At 43.5% G+C, this 21,450-nt stretch overlaps 1 protein-coding gene across 1 annotated transcript in view; it reads left to right on the forward strand.

The window, feature by feature from the left end:
* Positions 1 to 21,450, forward strand: part of xylt1 (xylosyltransferase I) — an 88,574-nt gene that overhangs the window by 37,661 nt on the left and 29,463 nt on the right. Inside the window, exons 2-4 of the mRNA XM_085792796.1 lie at positions 6,596 to 7,187; positions 13,891 to 14,063; positions 14,162 to 14,364. Coding sequence (XP_085648922.1) covers positions 6,596 to 7,187; positions 13,891 to 14,063; positions 14,162 to 14,364 — 968 coding nt within the window. The remainder of the gene's footprint in view (positions 1 to 6,595; positions 7,188 to 13,890; positions 14,064 to 14,161; positions 14,365 to 21,450) is intronic.

Here is a 21,450-nt window from a genome sequence, read left to right on the forward strand (position 1 = left end):
GGCCCTCAGAAAAGTCCAATCACCTGTGTGCGTTTACCGTGAGCGTGTAATATCCTGTCTGTAATATCCTGAGACATTTTGTACGAGACTGCACAGGTGAACATCAGTGCTTTGAGTGGGCTGGGCATTATGTGTACACAAGTGGAGCTTTGGGGGAAAAACTATTGCGGGAGATCACAGAAATATTGCAATGGAATGCAAATATATTGTTAGGGAAGCCAAAGTATTTTTTAATTCCACTGCAGCCTCTTTCAGTTTATACTTTTCTTCATATGTCTTAGTGGTTTTTCATGCAGAGCTTTGCTGTATTTAAAAGGGTTTTTAGGAATAGAAACTCCCTCTTCCTCGTTTCTGTGGTTCTAAGCACAGAGGTCTGGTCTTTTTGTGTCCTTGCCCGGTTGAAATCCATGCATGCAAATGTAGTCAGTGAAGCCATATAATTGCAACACAAGAATATCCACCAGAAAGGAGTGGAAATTCAACAGCAGTTTGTGAGTTCCCCTCTGCCCTCTGGCCCGAGTGAATACCCAGCAGTCTCAAACCCTTGGATCTTGGTATCTGGGAAACTTTGATCTTTTTTCAGTGGTTTCAGTCTGAAGTGGCCACTTGCAATGATTTGTGTGTTTAAGACGACCCCCAGAGGAGATCCCCAAAGGATATATCATCTATTCAGATAATGCAGTTTTCTTTCTCCAAATTTCATTTCATTCATTCAAACACACACACGCACACACTTTTCACCACTTTTTTTTTTTGTGGCCCAAAACAAGAGGCTTCTGTACAAAGCAAATCCATACTGTTCATTCAGAGCAGTCACTTAATGTGTGTGTGAGTTATGTGTACACACACGCATACACACCTACATTACATGTGACTTGCATTCCTCCAGTTTTAGCCTCTGGAAAAGAAGGAGATTGATGGAAGAGAAAAAGGAAGAGAAAGGTAACAGCAAAATATTCATAACTAGAAGACAGAATACAACTAAAAACCTAGATAGCGAACACAAGCACAACATTTCTTCTAAATTCCACTTGATTGCAGCATCAAATCCGTCTCTCCGTGACTCATCCGTGTGTTTCTTCCACTGTGTTTCCGGTGTGATCTTTCTCATTGTCAGTTTAGACAGTTTAGACCCTTTGAAACTCTTTGCTGTAGGCTATTTGTTATTGAACTGAAGTGAGGCTCAGTCTTCTTCGCCATACTGTTAAAATCCTCCTGGATAAGAGTGTTTGATACCTAAAGTGTGAATCTAAGAATGTAGAAAAGAACAAGTGTTCTCGCCCCCAAACTCCACAGCTGATAAGCTACGATAAGTACGACTTCTAAGAAGTCACTAAGCATTTAGGTCATCCCCACTCTACCCCCGCTCATCTCTACCCGAGGTGTCCTGAGGTGCTGGAGCAGCTGTGAACTAAAGTCTGTCAGTGTATCAGTCTGCCGTGTCATGCCAGATGCCACATCTTGCTCAGAGTATTGCAGGGATTCAGTCCAGGTAATTAATCTGAGCTTGTTAGCCACATGGCAGGCAGGTCGTCACAGAATCTGTCCCGCACGCTGCCGAGGTGACTCAACTACCCACCTACTCATGCATATAGTCTGTGGGTAGTCTGTTCTTTACAAGTATATAGAGTATATGTTAGTACATTTTCTGCATGCTGTCCGTACACCAGCTTGTGTTGACAGAGTACGCGCTGCTGGCACACGCAGTAGCTTATCTCGGCCTCGGCCCCCATAGGAATGATGTCTTTAAAGTGAGCGGGCCGGGAGGGAGGGGTGAAACTGATATGTGCTGCTAGCTTGCTCTCCCTCACATCCACCATGGGACTGCAACAGTAAATGATGGCATTAGGGAGGAGGGGAGGAGGGGAGGGGGGGGCGGAGCAGATGAACTGCTTTCCTTCCCGGAGCGAGGGGATGATACGTGGGGCTGGGGAGGAGGTGGAGGAAGAGAGGGGGCGAAGCTGGACAGGTGCTGAGAGAGAGATATGTGCTCTTTTTTCTCTGCTGCACAGGAGATTGGGAGGAATGGAGAGAAAGGGAGGGAGAGAGAAAAAGGACAGGTGAAATATTTCCCCCTGTGGCAGAGGAAATGAGGGAAAGTGGAAAGGGCCAACTCTGTATTGAGGGATGGACTAAACCATTCCCGGAAGGGGTGCTGATGCTCCCAGCCCCACAGGCCTCTCTCTAAACGTACCTACCAGTGATGGATGATATTAACGTTTACCCCCTCTGCTTTTTCCTTACTCCTCAGCAGAGCTCAGGGAGCTCACTGTTTGTCTGTGTGTGTGTGTGTGTGTGTGTGTGTGCGTGTGTGCAGCCAGCGTAGCGCATGCCAGGCAATCCTGGCTTGGCCTCTCCGACACTCCCAGGGAGCAGAAAACATATCCCCTGCAACAATCGATACCTACCCCCAGCTCCCAGCCCCATCTGCAGTCCAACACAGCTCCTATCTCCAGTGGCTGCCACTACTATTAATTCTGTGCCCCACCGCTTCCTGCTTACAGCCCGGTCCCTGAGATTAAAGAGCAGCACAGCTACTGGAGTCCTTTGCTCGCAGGAGGAGGAGGAGGAGGAGGAGGGGGAGGAGGAAGGAGAAGGGGGCACAGTGTGAAGATTGTTTATCCAGAGGAATCTCCTCACCGCCAGCTCACAAATACTATTCATTTCCACTTCAGGGCCACATGGGGCTAACCCTCTTCTGAATCTTGTCCATGTCAATTAATTTGCAACAAATCAACGTCTTTGTGATGCTCTTTTGCATATTTTTTTGTCCCCCGCCAAAGAAAACTATACACACAATTGTAGCAAGCTGGGCTGCATTCAAAGAAGTGCAGTGATTTCATGCTGAAATTACCGAGCTAGTTTTGTCAAAATGAATCCAGAACTAGTTTAAGGATAATTGTAGGATAACAAAAATGACAAACATTTGGAAGCCTCTCAAATGACAGGGTTTGTTGGTTTTGCTTATCCTACACAATTATTTATTTCATTTAATAAGTTGATGAATAAAAGAAAGATGTTCTATCTTTCAGACAGACCCAGGTCTCATGTTCCTGTTTCCCCATCTAAGGTCTATATGCAAAGTTAACCATCTAATCGCTCTGAAGTGTCACCAGAAAGTGAATAGGCTTATTGCCTCTAATGTCAGACTAGTCCTGTATTAAATCCAATGTTGGATTTGATAGAAATTAAATATTTTTTTCTGATCTTGGTGGAGGATTACCTTATTTCAGGTGATTTTTTCTGATATTGATGAGTCAAAAAAGTCAAGGAAGACAGAATAGAGAATGTGAGTTAACTTATTTCCATCGCCAGTTTTCTGTCAGATATCTTCAGTAAAGAAATGCACACTGTTATTTTCCAAAACGCAAATTTAAAAGTATCTGAATTAACTGAATATACTAATTATGTAATATCTTATATTATGTATATCAGAAAAAGTTATTCACATTAGAGAGACAGGTGTCAATTCATTTGGCATTTTAGCCCCAACAGACCTAAATGATTAATTGATTATCAACACAACTGAGATAAATAATCATTTGTGTACTGCCTGCATGTGGTATCTGAATGGGGTGGATTTGTTCCATCAAGAAGATTTGCACCTTAATTTAACAGCTTCTCAGAAATTGTGAATCTTGCAACACCGACCCGGTGTCTCGCGAGAAACATGGACTGCTTTACAGCTCTATGACACAAACATGCTTGATAATCCGTGATCTCTTGTTAAAGGGATAGTAGCATTTTTTTAAAGTGGGGTTGTATGATCTACAAATAGCCCCTAAGTACTTTAATTGCAGTAGAAGACTCTCTGCACCCCTCCCGTTAGCAACACCAGCCCCAGAGATTTACAACATACAGTGTTGTGAATGGACCCAAAGAAACGGACTATTTTTGCGGCCTAAAAGAGGTTTTTCCTGAAAAAAAATACACAGTTCCATTGTTCACTATAATATAATTTTTTCCAGCCCCTCAAAGTGCAGGAAAAACGTAGTTTTTATTTGGACCTAACCAACTCACATACCCCTCCGCCCAGAGTTAGCGCCCGCCGATCAGCAGTTGGTTAGGTCCAAATAAAAACTGTGTTTTTCCTGCACTTTGAGGGGCTGGAAAAAATTATATTATAGTGAACAATGGAACTGTGTATTTTTTTTCAGGTAAAACCTCTTTTAGGCCACGAAAATAGGCCATTTCTTTGGGTCCATTCACAACACTGTATGTTGTAAATCTCTGGGCAGGGCTATGGGCTGGCGTTGCTAACGGGAGGAGTGCAAAGAGTCTTCTACTGCAATTACAGTACTTAGGGGCTATTTGTAGATCATACAACCCCACTTTAAAAAAATGCTACTATCCCTTTAACATCACCCACCTCGGTAGACATCGCTCCATAGATTGCCTTCGCGCCGGCTTTGTTAAAAACAAATTCACATGGCCAGGGGGGAGGGAGAGGGTTAGCGGTGAGTTTTTATGATATGCACTCCGAAACTGTAGGGGGAGCTCTATAGACCGGACTTGCATAGTTCCCCTTTAAGGGACATTCTGCGTAATGGTTGCACAGTTCTGTCCCTTATTGTCTCATGTCTCATCACAGTGGGACTCAAAGTGGGAGTATCCGTCTCTCCGAGGCGAACATATGCCGTCCCTACTTTACTTGCTGTTTCTGTCTCCCTTTAAGCACACACACGCAAGTGAAAGCTTTTGGGGGGGAAGAATCCAGAGGAAGCAGTGTACACACATCATCGTGAATGCACACTGACTAATTTTACCTCTGCAAACATCCAGTGACTTGCACTGCATGGATTAGCCTCCTAAAGCATTCCCTTTGAAACTCGGCAAGTAGGGATTTCTTTTTAGGTGATCACTGCCCTAAGCAGCTGTTACACGCAGGATTAGCAGGTTCTGCCATTCAGACAACATGGTCTGTTTAAACTGGCAGAGTGAAGAAAGTAGAGAAAGACAGGAGGGGAGGGGAATGGGAGAGAGGTTATGATAGGCGGGAGCTGAGATGAAGTCGGTAATAAAGGGGGGAAAGATAGAGAGAGGAGGGAGAAAAGGAGGTGCGAGAGACGCGAAATGAGGAGCAGATGATAAGAGAAGGAGAGTGAGATGTGGAGCAGAAGGAATGAGAGGTGAAAGGAGCAGAGCAGAAGAGTGGAGTCAGGATGTGTGAAGAGAAGTGTGAAGGGAAAGAGAGGCAAAGAGCCAGGAGAAGTCAGAGATGCATGGAGAAAAGTGAGTGAAGGAGGAGGAGGAGGAGGAGGAGAGGAGAGGAGAGAAAGCTTAAAGGTATCCAGTGTTGTGAGAATCAGACCTCTGCCAAGAAAGCTTAAAAGGAGCTGACAATGAGAATATTGTTCCCCCACTGTTTTTCATCCAGTCTTTTTTTTGTTTCTTGTTTCACTTGTATAATATCATCCCTCTCCTGTCTCTGTGAGTGTGAAAGTGTGTCATCCAGCCACCTTTGTAATTGTGCTGGTACAAGGTGTTTGCAGAGAGAGAGAGGCTTGATGGGCTGATAACAGGCCCTGGCTGTAGGGGTGGAAAGACATTTCCATGCTGAGCACCTGGCTCACAATAGCATCTCGCTCTCGCCTCCCTTGTGTCTCCCAACATCTCCCGCTCGCTTTCTGCTCCGCCTCTCCTCCCCTCCTCTCCTCCACCCCTCCTTTCTCTCCTCTTGTAAATGGAGAAACACATCGGGGATCCCTGTTGTTATGAGCTCTATCTTTCCTCGGCTGCTGTTTGTCATTCTGTTCCCTCTCGCTGTGCCTCTCTTCTCTCGTGTGTCTAGCGAGATGTGCAACAGCGGCGTGGCAACCAGGCGGCTTTCTTACTTTGCTGTTTGATGCATAGTGGCACATTTCACTGCAACGAGCCAGCTACTTCCTGGGAGGAGAACTCATGACTCGTGTCAGCACTCGTCCTCCCCACTTTCACTCAGTACCCCTTTTTTCCCCTCTGCTATCCCCTGTGCCCCTCCTTCGCTTTTAGCCTATTCTGCTGGAAAGATAGGTAAATTGTACATTCAGACCTTCACACACGCGTGCGCGCACACACTATCTCATGTATGCAGACACACTGCGCTGACAAGTGCAGCCTTTTCCAGTCACACGTCTCACCACTACAATTTCTTCACACTCTCATGTGGCTCCAGTGAAAAAGCAATTGTACACATGCATGCGCACACACACATGAACATTAGCACCCGCACAGACTCAGTAATATTCTGGCCCTTTATCCCCTCTTGATAATCTGTTTACCGAGTGCTGGGCCCATTTTTGGGAGAATTTAATTGAAACCGGGGCTAATCTGATGATGGCACGGCCCTGCATCACCTCCGGTTAGGCTGCACCTTCTAGTCCTCACACTCAATACCTTGCTACTTCATTTCATGCCTCACGGTTCAATACAGCGCTGCCCACTCATACATGCCACATTGATTGTTAATCCGACATTTGATATGCACCGTGCTCACTCAATTCTGATCTTGTTTTTCTTGTTTGTGCCCCTTCCCCACCCCACCCCCTCTGTTTCCCAACTCCCCTCCCAATGCTTCCCTTGTCCTTCTCCTCCCCTTCCCTCTCTCTCCACCCAGGATGGATATTATTCCCACCGGCCAAAGGAGAAAAGTAGAGTCGACAGCAACAACGAGAACTCTGTGCCCAAAGACTTTGAAAACATAGACAATAGCAACTTTGGCGCACGCTCTCAGCCACACCGGCAGTCCGTGGGGGCCACCAGCAGCAAGCAGCAGCGGGAGCATCTGCAGGAGAAAGCCCACGCCCAGCAGCAGCAGGCCTGGCGGGACAACTCCCCGAGCCTGGGCCGCAGCTCCAATGAAGTGCTGCCCGTGGGCCACCAGCCGCTGGCCATCGGCAACAACGCCTCCTACCCGGGCGGTCAGGGCGTCGCGGGAGTTTCGCGGCAGCAATACCGTGCCTCACAGGTCCAGCAGGCCCAATCCCAGCACAGACATCAGCACCCCCACAGGAGGCCGGCCACCGCGGCGCCGCTAGAGGTGACCTACGACCAGCCGCCCAAGTGCGAGATCAGCGGGAAGGAAGCCATCTCAGCTCTCTCAAGGGCCAAGAGCAAGGAATGCCGGCAACAGATTGCAGAGGTGTACTGCAGACACAAGGAAGGGCAGCTCATGCCTGAGAAGGTCACTCGCTACTGCCCCCTTGAGGGTAAGTCCATCACTGTAATTACACTGATCGATTATTTGATTCTAGTTCGTTCAGATTGTTATGCCTGTGGAGGTTAGGTAGTCACTTTGTATTCTGCACAAAAATCCTCTCATTGAACGGGTCAATATCCATCAAGGTTAACTATGTGGGAACACAGAGAGTGTTGAGCTCCAGTCAGTCGTGTTATGCATTGTACGATGTCAGATGCCACATTGAGACCTTCAAATCCCTGAAAACTTCTGTAACAATCAGGTCTGTTAGGGTTTATCAGATTTGAGTGATGGAAGTCATCACATTTTCATTCACATATTCCTTAAAGAGATAGTAGCATTTTTTTAAAGTGGGGTTGTATGATCTACAAATAGCCCCTAAGTACTTTAATTGCAGTAGAAGACTCTCTGCACTCCTCCTGTTAGCAACGCCAGCCCATAGCCCTGCCCAGAGATTTACAACATACAGTGTTGTGAACAGACCCAAAGAAACGGCCTATTTTCACGGCCTAAAAGAGGTTTTGCCTGAAAAAAAATACACAGTTCCATTGTTCGCTATAATATAATTTTTTATCTTTACCAACGTGAGTTGGTTTTTTATCTAACCAACTCACGTATCCCTCTCCGCCCAGGGTTAGCGCCCGCCGATCAGCAGTTGGTTAGGTCCAAATAAAAACTGCGTTTTTCCTGCACTTTGAGGGGCTGGAAAAAATTATATTATAGCGAACAATGGAACTGTGTATTTTTTTCAGGTAAAACCTCTTTTAGGCCGCGAAAATAGGCCGTTTCTTTGGGTCTGTTCACAACACTGTATGTTGTAAATCTCTGGGCAGGGCTATGGGCTGGCGTTGCTAACGGGAGGAGCGCAGAGAGTCTTCTACTGCAATTAAAGTACTTAGGGGCTATTTGTACATCATACAACCCCACTTTAAAAAAAATGCTACTATCCCTTTAATGCTGTTTGATCCAGTATGTGTTCATAGATACATAAATACAAGAGGGCAATATATGAATATACTCACTGTTCTGCAGCTTGTTCCACATGAGTAGCAACAATTGACAATATCATGAACATGTTTTCACATTTGAACATGGTGGCATGAAATTCTGTTTGACATTTTGCAAACACACCAAACCTGCCCCTCCAGAAAACTGACCTAGGTGAGGAAGTTTGTGTGTTTGTATATCTACTTTGGAAACGGTAGCTGAAGATGGAGGCAGACGGATTGATTCAGAGACGAAATGGCATCAGGCACACTGTCTACTGCTGCTCGCTCTGTCTCTCTACATACAGTTTGCCTTGACTTTTGCTCGCCCTTATTCAGGGCAAGGCGCACACACAAGAGAGAGGAAGTGCGCACCCGTGAAATGCTGCTCTTCACCTGTTGAATTATTAACACAATTGTGATCAACACGTGAGTTTCTACCGTGACCATCAAGTGTCATCTGTCTCTCCATGCAGTAGCCCAAATGGTAAAAAAAATACATGTTTTTTTCATTTTCATGTTTGTGTCACATTCATATCAATTTTAGAGACTGAAACAGTGAAAGATGTCAGTTGTTCTATAATATATTGAAATGTTGGTATCATATCACTATATCAACAAATATTTCCATGTGTGTTTTTGATGGGAGTCACTCCTATGTTTTGTGATATAGCCTAAGAAAAAAAAAATATCACAATATAATCACAATTAATACATTAATTTAGAAATTAATGTATCTTCCAAATGGACCATGTTAATGCGTGGAAATAGATGAGGAGGAGTGACCATATTGTGCAGTGCTCTTTAAATAATTATTCTTAGAGTCACTTCAGGATATCAACAAGCTACTTGAGATTTCTTGGTTTACTAGCAGCACACAACACAAAGTGAAACCTTGAAGTGATGCTGACAGGTTGTCAGTGTCTTTCTTGGCATAGTTTGTCATTTGTTTTTCCACATTATTTCCTGTAACCCTCTGTGGCACAGTTTTTTTCACAGCAACAATAACAATAATATGAAAATATAATTATAGTAAAAAATAATGATACCCACAAAGCTAAGAACAAACAGTCTACTCTGACCATTTGGGCCGGTACATTGGTAAAATATTGCCTGTGCTTGCAATTGGAATTCTCGTCAAAGGCAAGAAATGTCTTTTTCACTTTTGTGTAATTGGTGAGGTAAATTGTTGGAGAAAATGGGGATGCTGCTTGTATTCTCTCCAAATTGGTTTCCAATTTTCATTTGTTTTGTCAAAGCTGGCCACAGAACACAGGTTTTCCTGTCTTGTCTACACACACACACACACATTTTTCCCTAAGAATTTATAGACAGCTGGAGTCTGGTCGTGGGCTCTGTAAACAAAATCTGTTGTGGCTGCAGCAAACGGTGAGCAACACGCATCAGCAACCTTGTTTAAGTGAACAGCACATACACACAGGATACATTCACACACATGGGAGTGGACTGAGTGCAGTATGGACAGCAGGAGAGGAGGAGAAAACTATTATACATCCTGTCTGTTCTCGTCAGATACCTTCCTGGCCCTGGCTCACGTTATTAGATCTAGAGGCACAGTGACTTAGCAACTTCTGTACATTCCCCCGTCCCAAGAGCAGGAGTATCGTTTGTCTGAGCTCAAGCTCCTGTCATCTCACACAGCTACTCACCATCCCACTCAAACTGACAGTTTGATCAAAAGAGACAAAGAAATTGAAAAGGGCTTTCCCCTGGTGGCTGGGCTGTAACAACACGACAGCTAAATTAAATCACTTTTCTTTCTTACTCTCCGTCTGCCTGTCTGCTGCCTGCCAATGTGTTATCTCTTTCTCTCTTTCCCTCTTCCCTTCCCTCTGTTCCCATCCCAATTCAAGCCTATAACCTTGTTAGCAGAGAAATGTCCAATTTGATTTGATCAGTATTCTGTCCTTGAGACCTCGGCTAGATTTGCAATCGTGTTAGCACTGGAATTAGCATCAATAAATACAGGAGGAACATGTTCACTAGGGGTTACCTCCAATATGTAAACTTGGCTAATCATTGATGTGACTGCTGTGTTGCTCCAGCAGACGTATGAGGTGTTGAACGGTGACCTTGAATCCATACGTGTAGCATTAGTTTTCCTGAAGTGAGATTCGATTGTCAATTAAAGATGCCATAGTATTTATGACTGACGTAGTAACGTCTGCTGCCAAACTTTGGGAATAGGCCACATAAAAGAGCCCTTCAGGCATCCCAGTCCTGGACCAATTCCTCCAACTGTCCCCATGTATGGCCAGACTTCTTCACATCTTTGTCCATGTCATGTCATTTGTTTATCCTTTTTCCCTTGTGGATTCCAGAAGAGGGCATATTTATGATGGGGAGCATACCTATGTTCCCCATTTTTCCCAAAAAGGGTCCTATGTTCCCTGCTGTTGCTCGTCGATGGGCTCTGTCTATCTATCTGGCCTGTCTAGCCGCTACCTGGTCTTTTTACTAAACTTAACCAACTCCTTTCTTTATTGCCTAAACCCAACCAATGGGACAATTCCACTTCTCGCTCAAAGTCACAACTCAACTTCTCATTCAGAAATAGGGCAAAAATCGGGCAAAAAAATAGGGCAAAGTCACAACTGCACTTCCATGGTATGGGACCAAAAATTGCATGTTCCCCGGGTCCTTTTGGAAAAAAGTGGGGAACATAGGACCCTTTTAAAAAAAAAAGAGTTCTATGTTCCCCGGTCCCATACAAAGTGGGGAACATAGGACCCAGGGAAAATAGGGATGATCCCGTTATGATGCAGGTATAGCAAAGGGTATGACCAACCCAACTCCACCATCTTTGGAGGATCTCAACTTCTTTACTTTATGAGTGAAAGAGGTCAAACATCTTCAAAGAACTATCACACGACTCTGCAGGTGGTGCAGGCAAAGTTACAGGCACATTAAAACAAACTATCAGCTAAATGAATGAGCTAAAAGAAGGGGCATGAGGCCCCCCTTTTAGCTCATTGTTTTGGTTTTCAGGCGCCTGTAACTTCACTGTTGTGGCTCATGCTTATAGCGTGGTTTGCGTCCACAGCATTGTGCTGTTTTCAGCAGCTCTGATGTATGCTTCCTGCCCAGACCCAAACAGCATGATGGCCATTAGATGATTAGCTGATGATCCAAGAAGTAGATGTTGGGCAGCTTAGAAGCTCAGTACTTCACTTAGCTGGTGGTGTGGTAGACATTTGGGTTCTGTGTGATGTTAGCTGGCAGTGATACTGGTATCTTGTAATGTGGTAGACAGGAGAGTTTGGTTGTTTATTTGTGGGTTGAGCAGTTTGAGTGTTGCTTTCTGGTTGCTGCTAGCCAACTCTATGTTTGTGCTATGCAATGATGCCTGTTAACAAGCCATATCAGCTTAAAAGGTGATGTCAGTGTTGTGCTTGCTCTGCCCTCCAAGCAGCCATGGTTTTAAACCAAATAGTAGACCTATAAATCAAAACATTGATATGATATGTCTACAAACCTGACTTTGTGGATGGTTTCCAGGAGCAGACATAATCCCCGAGACATTTTCAAATGCAATTTGGTACAAGCCCTTTGGGATATACTGTAGATCAGCTCCTGTTCTAACCTCTCATATGGAGGGTGGGTAAGAGCCCGAAGTTACACAAGATGATGGAGGAAGAGTGGGGTGATAGCAGATGAGGGAGAGGCAGTTTAAAAGATTGATGATGAGGGGAGCATGATGAAGACTGATGAATTCAAGAGGAGGGCTTCAGTTTTTTTTTCTTATTTCTAGACAGGCCTGCAGTCATGTTCAGGTGCAGGTCAGAATGAAGCTCTCCTGCAGAGCAACACTCATGTTTAACAGAAAAAAGAAAAAAAAACAACATTTAAGTTCACTCACACACTCTCACACACACACACACACACACGCACACAGCACTGCTCATTAGTTCAGCTAGCTAGCATAGCACACATTCAAAGTGCTTTGTGAAGCGGCTGGCCAATTATCCGTGTGCAAAGCAAACCAGTGAACCTTCTTAGCTGGCCACCAATTACCATTCAATCTGATATGGCCCACAGCAGATTTCCCCCCTGAGCTAGTCACACATACACACATACACACACACATATGCAGAGCAAGATAGAGAAAGAGCAGCAAGAAGTCAGTATGAGTGACTGACAGGAGCCACGGCCAATTGGAGCCCAGGGAGCATGTCATTAACCTCACCCCTGGTGGTCAAACCTTTCAATAAACCTGTGTTGTTCACCTGGCTTTAAATTAGAACGGACAAAATGAGTTGAACAAGAGGGACCAGGCCCTCAGCCCCCTCCCCGTCAACTCATAAGGACAAGATATGTCAGACACTTACCCTTACATTTTGAGTAATTACCCTATGACCAGATAGTTAGAAGAGTTGGGTGGGGCTTTTTTTTCCCCAAAATGTCACCTCAGAGGAATAAACGCCCCATCTTACTATTCCCTCAGCTCTCTCTACTTCTATCACAGATAGACTCTTGGGAACTGAAGTCCCAAATTATAGTCATTAATCTCCTTAAGGCACATTCTGTGAACAAACATGTCTCATAAGCTGCATGTGCACATTTGCTGTAATAACTGCAGATTCAAAAACAAACAGTGTCTGCGTTAATGTTCAGGGGACTTGATGGTGCAGAACTGCTTCGAGGAAGGTTTTCCCTTTTTTGATTTGAAGTGCAAGTGTTTGTTTTTAAGCGGTTAAGGGTGGTGCAAAACCAACAATGAAGCTATGTGAGCTTACCAATGGCTCTCTAGAGATTGTTGGAATTGCTTAATTTGATAGTGGCTTGGCAGGCCATGACCAGAGCGGTGCTTCCCTGCATGCTTATTGTTGTCATTTGCGTGAAATCCAAAGCATCTATTGGGAGTTTTGTCTGAGAGGAATGATAGCACTTTGTCAAACTGCACTCCACCCCGGAAGCCCCAGAGGAATCACTTATAGGATTCCTGTCTGAAAGAGGATAGTAGTTACAGTGTATGTATTGTCTGGTTGAAATTGTCATAGTTCCAATTCAATCACATAAGAAAATGGATGAGTGAGCCAAGGCTCTGTGGTACCGTGTTTTTGTTCCACAGCAGGGCCTAAATATATGCTGTGCTTCCCTGTGCATGATCGTGACCAATTTGGCCTCCTGAGAATAGGCTATCTGGTGTATTTTAATGACACACAAGTGAGTGAAGTTATTTTTCCAATACACCCTGTTGGTATTACAGTCTTAATATATAGAGTATCTTCAAGATGATTGCTTTCATATAAAACAGGAAATTACTCTGTTCAGACCAAGTCACATTCAGACAATGTCACTGAATTGTGGCATAGCAGCTAATTATTTTCAATACGCTAATCACTATTCAGACTGCTACTTACTGTGTTGCTAAGCAACCTTGTTGTTTTGCTATTTCTGTTTATTGTTTAATAAAAGAATAGCATTTAATTTTCATTACCGACTATATTCATTATGGTTTTGATTTTGCATTCTTTGTCCCTTGAATATATTTATAGACGTTCACCATCCTGTAATGACAGACAGACCAGCCTCTTACAGCTTATCAAATACACAGCAGATGTGATTTTGTAATCAGACATGCAGACAGACGCTGATTATGCTGCTGACGAAGAATCAATGCAGTGCTGTGTGAATTAGATGCAGGAGAAATGATTTGATGATGTACATGAATATTGACAGTGTGTTGTCTTTATATCTGCACAGGTAAAGCCAATGTGAATGTCCAGTGGGATGAGGACTCTGCTGAGAGTTTTCCAGTACAACCAGTGAGAATAGCATTTGTCCTGGTGGTCCACGGACGAGCCTCTCGCCAGTTTCACCGCCTCTTCAAAGCCATCTACCACACCTCGCACTACTACTACATACATGTTGACCAGGTGAGCCCACAGAGAGGATATACGACAGTAATATGAGTTCAAATGAGGACATACGGACTGAATATTAATCAATTTTTGGTTAATTTCCTTTGTCTCAGCGCTCCAACTACCTGCACAGGCAGGTGCAGGCCTTGGCTGTCCAGTATCCCAATGTGAGGGTGACACCCTGGCGCATGGCCACCATCTGGGGCGGTGCCAGCCTGCTCACCATGTATCTCCGCAGCATGGCCGACCTGCTGGCCATGAGGGACTGGAGCTGGGATTTCTTCATCAACCTCAGTGCTGCTGACTACCCCATCAGGTATAGCAGTAGACCAGAGTGGTCATTTCTTTAATGGTTGTCCTGTAAAGAAATAACGGTTATTAAGATGACAGCCTCTAAGATTAAAGACAAATCTGTGAGGTGGATACATAGTCCAGTCATTTTAAGACAAAATGGGGGTCAACCCATTTGCAACAGAAGCAAACTCAACTGATTTTGAAAAAGACCAAAATATAGCCCATTCATACGCCTATTTTTTAGATATCTCCATGAAGATTACTGAGTTGATTACTTACATTAAGACAAACAAAAAATGTATTACAAGTTTTTTGAAATTCTTTGTTATGCACATTTGCATAAATTTGCATGAATTCCACAGTTTTGACTGTACGGGTATATACGAAGGTGCTGTGGTGGTACCAGCATGAAAATTGGGATGAGTTGACTCCATCGGTCACTCAACAGGAAATCAATTGAAATTTCAAGATGGCTGCAATTTTTCAAGATGACTGCCACCTTAGTGGAGCAGGTATGACATGCTCCTTTCTTAAGGAGGTGACAGCTGCTGAGATCAGGGAGCTCCAGGAGAAGGACACTTATCTTCTGATGGTTGTTTTGATCTAACCGTTCTTTAAAAAATATATTCTTGGCATTTTCACCTTTAATGATGGATAGAGAGATATTTGTGAAAGGGGGATGGAGAGATGGAAGGACTTGCAGCAAGGGACAATGTAAATAATGTAATAATGGAAATAATCAACTCAGTAATTTTCATGGAGATACTGTATCTAAAGGTTAAAAATTTGACCATATTCACGTGAGAAAAATAATGAATAGGCGTATGAATGGGCTATATTTTGGTCTTTTTCTAAACTTTCCCCCAATGAGATTCTTCTGGGATTTTTTCCTTCACTCAAGACATGTTGAGGATACAAAATCAGTTGAGTTTGCTTCTGTTGCAATTTGTTCAACCTTTTTTCATAAAATGACTGGACTACAGTAACACTGTCCCTGTGCATGTACAACCGTAGTAGACAGCTCCCAGCCAATATGGAAGGAATTCAATACACACCCGTCTGGGCTTCTGTGGTTAACTGTGAGCTTTAAATACAGAGTCACTCAAAACCAAACAGATCAATGAAGTAGAAGGTCTGCTTTTCTCAAACGCTATTTGTTCACATCTTCTCTTCCAAGTTACTGCTTCCTCGCTCTCACTCCATTGAATGGGTTACATGGTGAACTGATTACAGTTTAATTGCCCGGGGTCAATACCTATTGACTTCCCGGGCCTGTTGTGCACTGTACGGTCCAAAAGTCATCTCTCCACTCAAAAGCACTCCTTTTAATAGGCTCTAAAAGGTAATTAAAAGCCACAAAGTCTACGTGAACCGGACATATAGTCATGGAAATAGGCTATTGGGCGAGAAATTTCTGTGACTTGTACTGTTTTTTTTTTTCTGTGCGTTTATAGTCCTCTTGGGAGTTCGGGGTCTGCTGGGTTTTTGATGTAGCTCTGCAGCAGCCAATTAAAATCCTCCTATTAAGTGGAGAGTTATCTCCTCTTCACAGCCAGATGTCCACCAGTTGAATTTAGACAAGCTGTAATGGCCACTGGGTAAAAAGAAGCTGGATCTGATGTTTCCACAGCTGGAGCCAGGATGAAAGGACAAATGTGGATGTTGTTCATGGACAGGTTCAGTCTTGTTGTGTTTAGCTGTTTTCACCATATTGATGAATGCTGCTGACATGCTGTCTGTGCTCGTTTGTCCGTACGTGTGTTTCATGTGCACCGGTGTGGTGCACATGTGAGTACGGTGTCTTTTGAGCGTGTCTCAGCACCTGTCTGTGTACATGCGTGCGCACCATTTTCCTATTTGTCAATCAGTGCACTAAAGGTATTTGCAAGTGCATGCGCTGAGGCACTGTTTTCTTCTCATCTTTCGCCTCCTCATTTGCATGAGGGTGATGTTGTTGAGAAAAAGGGCTGACAGTGGAGGTTTTAAGCCCCATCTGTTGGGAGACGAAACGATTGATGGAGCGAAAGTGGGAGCCGAGAGGCACAAATGACAGGGTGAGGCGAGGGAGCGAGAATAAGCAGTTAGGGAAGGGGAACGAGAGGGAACTGCATGTCTCAGATCCATGCAATATGAAAATATGGAAATTGCACTCGTGTATCTTTGCTTACCAAGTGCATTTGTTACCGCAGCTTGGATTTGACCAAGTCTGCACACCGCATATATACTGACTGAAACTTGCAAATGTGGTCCTTTAAAGTGGCAAGCCCGGGTTCAAGCCCTTGTTAAAGTGAGCATCCGTGCCACTCGAGTGTCCTCGAGCGAGAAACCGAAACCCATTCAGTCCCTGACAATCCTTTCTGATCTCTTTGGGAAGAGGATCAAGTGAAAAGAGACGTTCTTCCTCAGAAATAAACACATCAGCATTACATTATCACTATGGACTTACTATAGCGCAGAAAAACATGTTGGCATAAGCAGAAGCCCCACTCTTGCCCGACTTACAAACCCCACTTTTAGTCAATTCATTACAAGCTTTTAACCCGTTACTTATCCTGATCCTATTACATTTATCCAGCTAAAACTGTCCAACCTGCACCGCTGCTTTCTTACGTCTACAATCTTATTTGGTCACAGGCTATAGTTCCAAATGACACTTGTCTCTCTGTGACCATACTGCGATGGTGCAGTCAGGAATGCGGGGGGCTCCCCTGCCCCACGCTGCCCTGACTACTGCTGTTGTTATCAGTGGAACTGGAGACAAGCATTATTTCCCCTCTAATTCCCTGATAATGTCTGTCCTGCCGCATGGATGGCTCTCAAAGGCAAATCCAGAGCCCCTCACACCAGCAGAGGGGCAGTGTGTCCAGGGGGAGATATACTGTGTGTGTGTGCATGTGTGTGCGCGCGCACGCGTGTGTCTGTGTGTCCAGAGAGAGAGGCCAGAGGATGAGTTATACGCTTGCTTTGTCAGAGAGTACAATGCTCTTTCCCAGCTTTTATCTACTGTCTCCTTGCTTTTACCTGTGTTTTTTTTCTTCAAAGCCCCTTTCATAGACTTTACAGCAGCTTTTAAGACGTCTGAGCTTTGTGAGACAATGACTGACTGCAGGCGTCATGTCTTCTAATCTCTCACTTTGTCATCTGCGTCAGGGAAAAGTGTTGCATCTCATATTCGAGCTTTGTTCCTTAAGTGATAGGTGCCATTTCCCACTGTGAAAAAAATACTTTACAACCCATTAGAACTGAGCCAAGTGTTTTAAATACGTAATTCTTCAAATCTACAAAACCCTGTTGAAGAATGCAAGCGAGATATTTAAAATAGTGTCTTTAGTGAACTTTTGGAAGGTTTTTCCAGGACAGAGATGATGAATGTATGATCAATCTCTCATCTGTTTAAGTGTTGGAGTGCGGGTTCACAACCTGACAGCCATGGCATTCAGCTCTTCCCCTCTGGGATGGTAGCCTATATTTAAAGTCCCTCTTATAAAAAAGGGCACATTATGAATTTAACGGTAAGACCATGGAAGTGAAACAGTGGCATAATGATGAAGTTTAATTGGCTATGATATTGAAAAGGTGCACATTTTGTGTGTGCCAGACGGGCTTGAAACTCACAGCAGTGCGTGAATGTGTGTGTGCTTGTGTGTGTGTGTGTGTGTGTGTGTGTGTTAATGTGAGTGTGAATACCACTGTGAGACAGAGCAGCCACAGGGCTGACAGTAAGCAAACTAGACCCCGTGGACGGGGTGACCACTCAGGTGGCAAATGTGGAGCTTGACATGAATTCCCCTTGCTCTGTCTGTCTGTGTGTGTGCGTGTGACCGTATGTGTGTGTGTGTCTACAAGCATTTGTGTGTTTCTGTGCATGTATATTGTATTGTCGGTGCGCATACTAGCAGTTAGACAGTGTGTGTGTGTGTGTGTGTGTGTGTGTGTGTGTGTGTGTGTGTGTGTGTGTGTGTGTGTGTGTGTGTGGGAAGTAGAGACAGAGAAGACTGCATGTGTCTGTACACCACATCATCAGTTAGGCTTTATGGCTCAGGACCTCCTAAGATAAGCCCCCCAGGCTGTGAAATTGCTCCTTCAAGAGAAAATGACATTAATATGCGCTTGTCCCTCCCCCCACTGATCCTTGAGCTTTTTACCAGAGCCTCGCTGCTCTTTTAGAAAGGCAAGCCAAGCCATCATGAAAGGCTCCACCACAGATGAAATGTTAGAGCCATTGACTGGGGCATAGCCTGCAGAGCAAAGCTTTTAGCCTGTCTGGCCCTGTGTATGAAGGAGTAGACTGCTCTACAATGTGAGAGCAGCATGAAGTCATTCATCAAAATCATGGACGACAAGATCTTTTGTATCATCCTAAATAGTTTTAACAGTTAGAAGGGACTAAGGGGCTGACACAGAGAGACGGTGAGGTCTTTAATTGATCGGAAGTGGCTTCAAGCCCTGAAAAGAGCAGCTCCTCTGCAACATTAAGGTGCACTTCCACTCAGAAACCTGTTCAGCTTGTTGTTACTTGAATGTTTGAGCTTCACCGTGCAGAATGATGTGTATGTGTTTGACACCCAGAGGCTGCTTTGTCATTTATCTGCCAATGTGGGAAAGTTTCTCTGTTCTCACCTTAAATCTCAAATTCACACTTAGATGTAGAAGAACTTTGTTAGATCACAGCCAGATCGGACAGACTCCTTAGTGAAGTGGGAGACATCATGTGTTGAGCTGTCAACTTTTGAAAAGAGTGATATCTGCAAGTTAATAATTTTAGGAATGTCTGGAGAGTTTATTGAAGTTCAGACGTTAAGTTGAGAAAATATATCCAGACCAATTTTATTCCAAGCCGAATATTTTCTGTCTTCAAACATGTCTGGAGATTTTTTTTTAAATATTCACGATTAAATATGCAACAATCAAAGTTTGAGCTTGGAACAATAAACAACATTACTTTTTATTTATCAAAAGTTTAACATTGAAACAGTCAGTTCCTCTTTCTCATCGGGACTCTGTGGGAACAGTTTCATCAGATTTGATCAACACTGATCCCTTCAGTGATCATTACATTGTGATCGTTGTTATTCCAACGGATCACAGACAAAAACACATAACACAGAAATCTCTCATGTGAAATAACCAAACCTTTGCCAGGAAATACAGTGTTCATGTTTGTGTTGGATCCCGTCTCTCAATTAGTGCCCTGCCTGCAGACTTTACATTGTGATTACATCACTAATGCATCTCACTTATCTAGGTGTGGATGACGTTTAAAACTATAAAATTATAAGAAAAAGTAACAACCAGACCAGCCTTGTTATCAGTTCTAGGGCGTTGACAACAGTCCTGCTTTTAAAATAAATTGCTAAAAGCCCAGATGACAAAGCTCCATTACAATTGCAGTGTTAAACTCAGGAGTAAAGTACAACATGGAGACAGATGAGAAGTGGAGGAGAAGTGTTAAAGCCACTGTGGAATTCCCCAGAGAGTCCCCTTGAAAAGTGACACAGACTCCTGACTGGACACATTGTGAAGGAGGAAGTGGGTGAAAATTATATTGTTTCTGTGTCCTGGTGAATAATGATGATGTACAGTAATTCAAACTGAGGAAGTGAATAGAAATTACTTGAGGTTATGGGACAGGAGCAGGCACAGTGAGTGTAGCTCAAACTTTCATTTTTTTTTATCTTTAGGTGCAAACAGTGTAGCCTTTCAAGCTACACACCGTTATCAATGTTCTCTGCTTCTAGATCACATCCTATTTGTCCTAATCAACGTGTACATCAAGTTCATACAGGAAGTCTGTCCTACACAACACATCAGTTTGCCTTATGTTGCCTTAGTGATTTTACTTGGACGCATCTAAACAAATACAGCTGGGGAGATTGTATTTTTGTTGAAGTTGTTCAAATGACTAAATAAATCATACTTTTTTTTTTAATCCCCTGGGGTGATGTGGTATACCCACTGTCTATCACACCTAGCAGGAAACCAGGGTTAAAATAAACCAAAATCCCAAGATAAAACCAACAAAGAGCAAAGAAATCATAAAAAGGGGATTTAAACAGACAGAAAAAAGTCAACTAAAGGAAAAACTCAAATAACATAAGAAAAGGCTTTCCAATAAAAGTTTTTCAAAAAAGTGTTTCAAGAGATCTTCCTGACTCAGCCTGGCAGATTTCCTCAGGCAGGTCGGTCCAGAGCCTCGGGCTCCTGAATGAAAACACTCTGTCCTCTTTAGTTTTCAGCCAGGCCGCTGGAACAGATAAGAGACCTGTCCCCTGGGATCTCAAAAAACACACCGGCTCCTGTGGTGCTAAAAGGTCAACTGTAACTGGGAAGAGAAGAAAAAAATAAGAAACTTAAAAGTGACCAGTAAAATCTTAAAATCAATTCTAAATGGTGCTTGCAGCCAGTGTAAAGACGCTGAAACGGGAGCACTGGTCATGTCTGTTGGTTCTAGTTAAAAGCCCATGCAGCAGCTGATCTTCTACACAGTCTGGAATCAATCAGTAGATATTTGGCTAAGACAAGGAAAAAGCTTGTTGCAATAATCAAGACAAGAAGAAATAAAAGCATGCCAACTGCTTCTTTAACAGAGGATATAAAAGGGGATAAAAACATAACCAGCTTTGTGGCATTCTATTAAAACCTTAAATGTCTATCAAACAAATCAAACAAGATTTTTATAACAGTGGTCAGATGTGATTTTATTGCACTGTCTCCTGTCGCATGTGATGTTAAATCAGGGATGTATATAATAAAAAAATGTACCCAAAACATGCTTGACTTCCTGCCAGCGCCTAACTCCGGCTGTGAACTGCAAGTAGCTCATTGTGACAGCTAGCGTGCAAAGAAGCAGAAGTGGTTAAAAAAATAGGGAAACTATCATTCTCATTTGTGTGGTTTAGTACTGTATTTGTTGCAATTTGATTAAAATGGCTGTTGTTATATTTTCCTTTAATAACTGCTGCGGTGATGGGTATCCTGTAGGCTGGTTAATTGTGGGCAGTAAGCGTACTTTTTACTTTCATATCATTATTCTCCCTATTTTTTTTTTTTAAATGTGAGCGCTCAATAGGCCTACAGTATTATTGCACATTATTGTTCTTGTGTGTCA

The sequence above is a fragment of the Trachurus japonicus genome, chromosome 1 (genome assembly GCF_045865225.1).
Source record: "Trachurus japonicus isolate A0001 chromosome 1, Traja_1.0".
In the NCBI taxonomy this organism is placed as follows: Eukaryota; Metazoa; Chordata; class Actinopteri; order Carangiformes; family Carangidae; genus Trachurus; species Trachurus japonicus.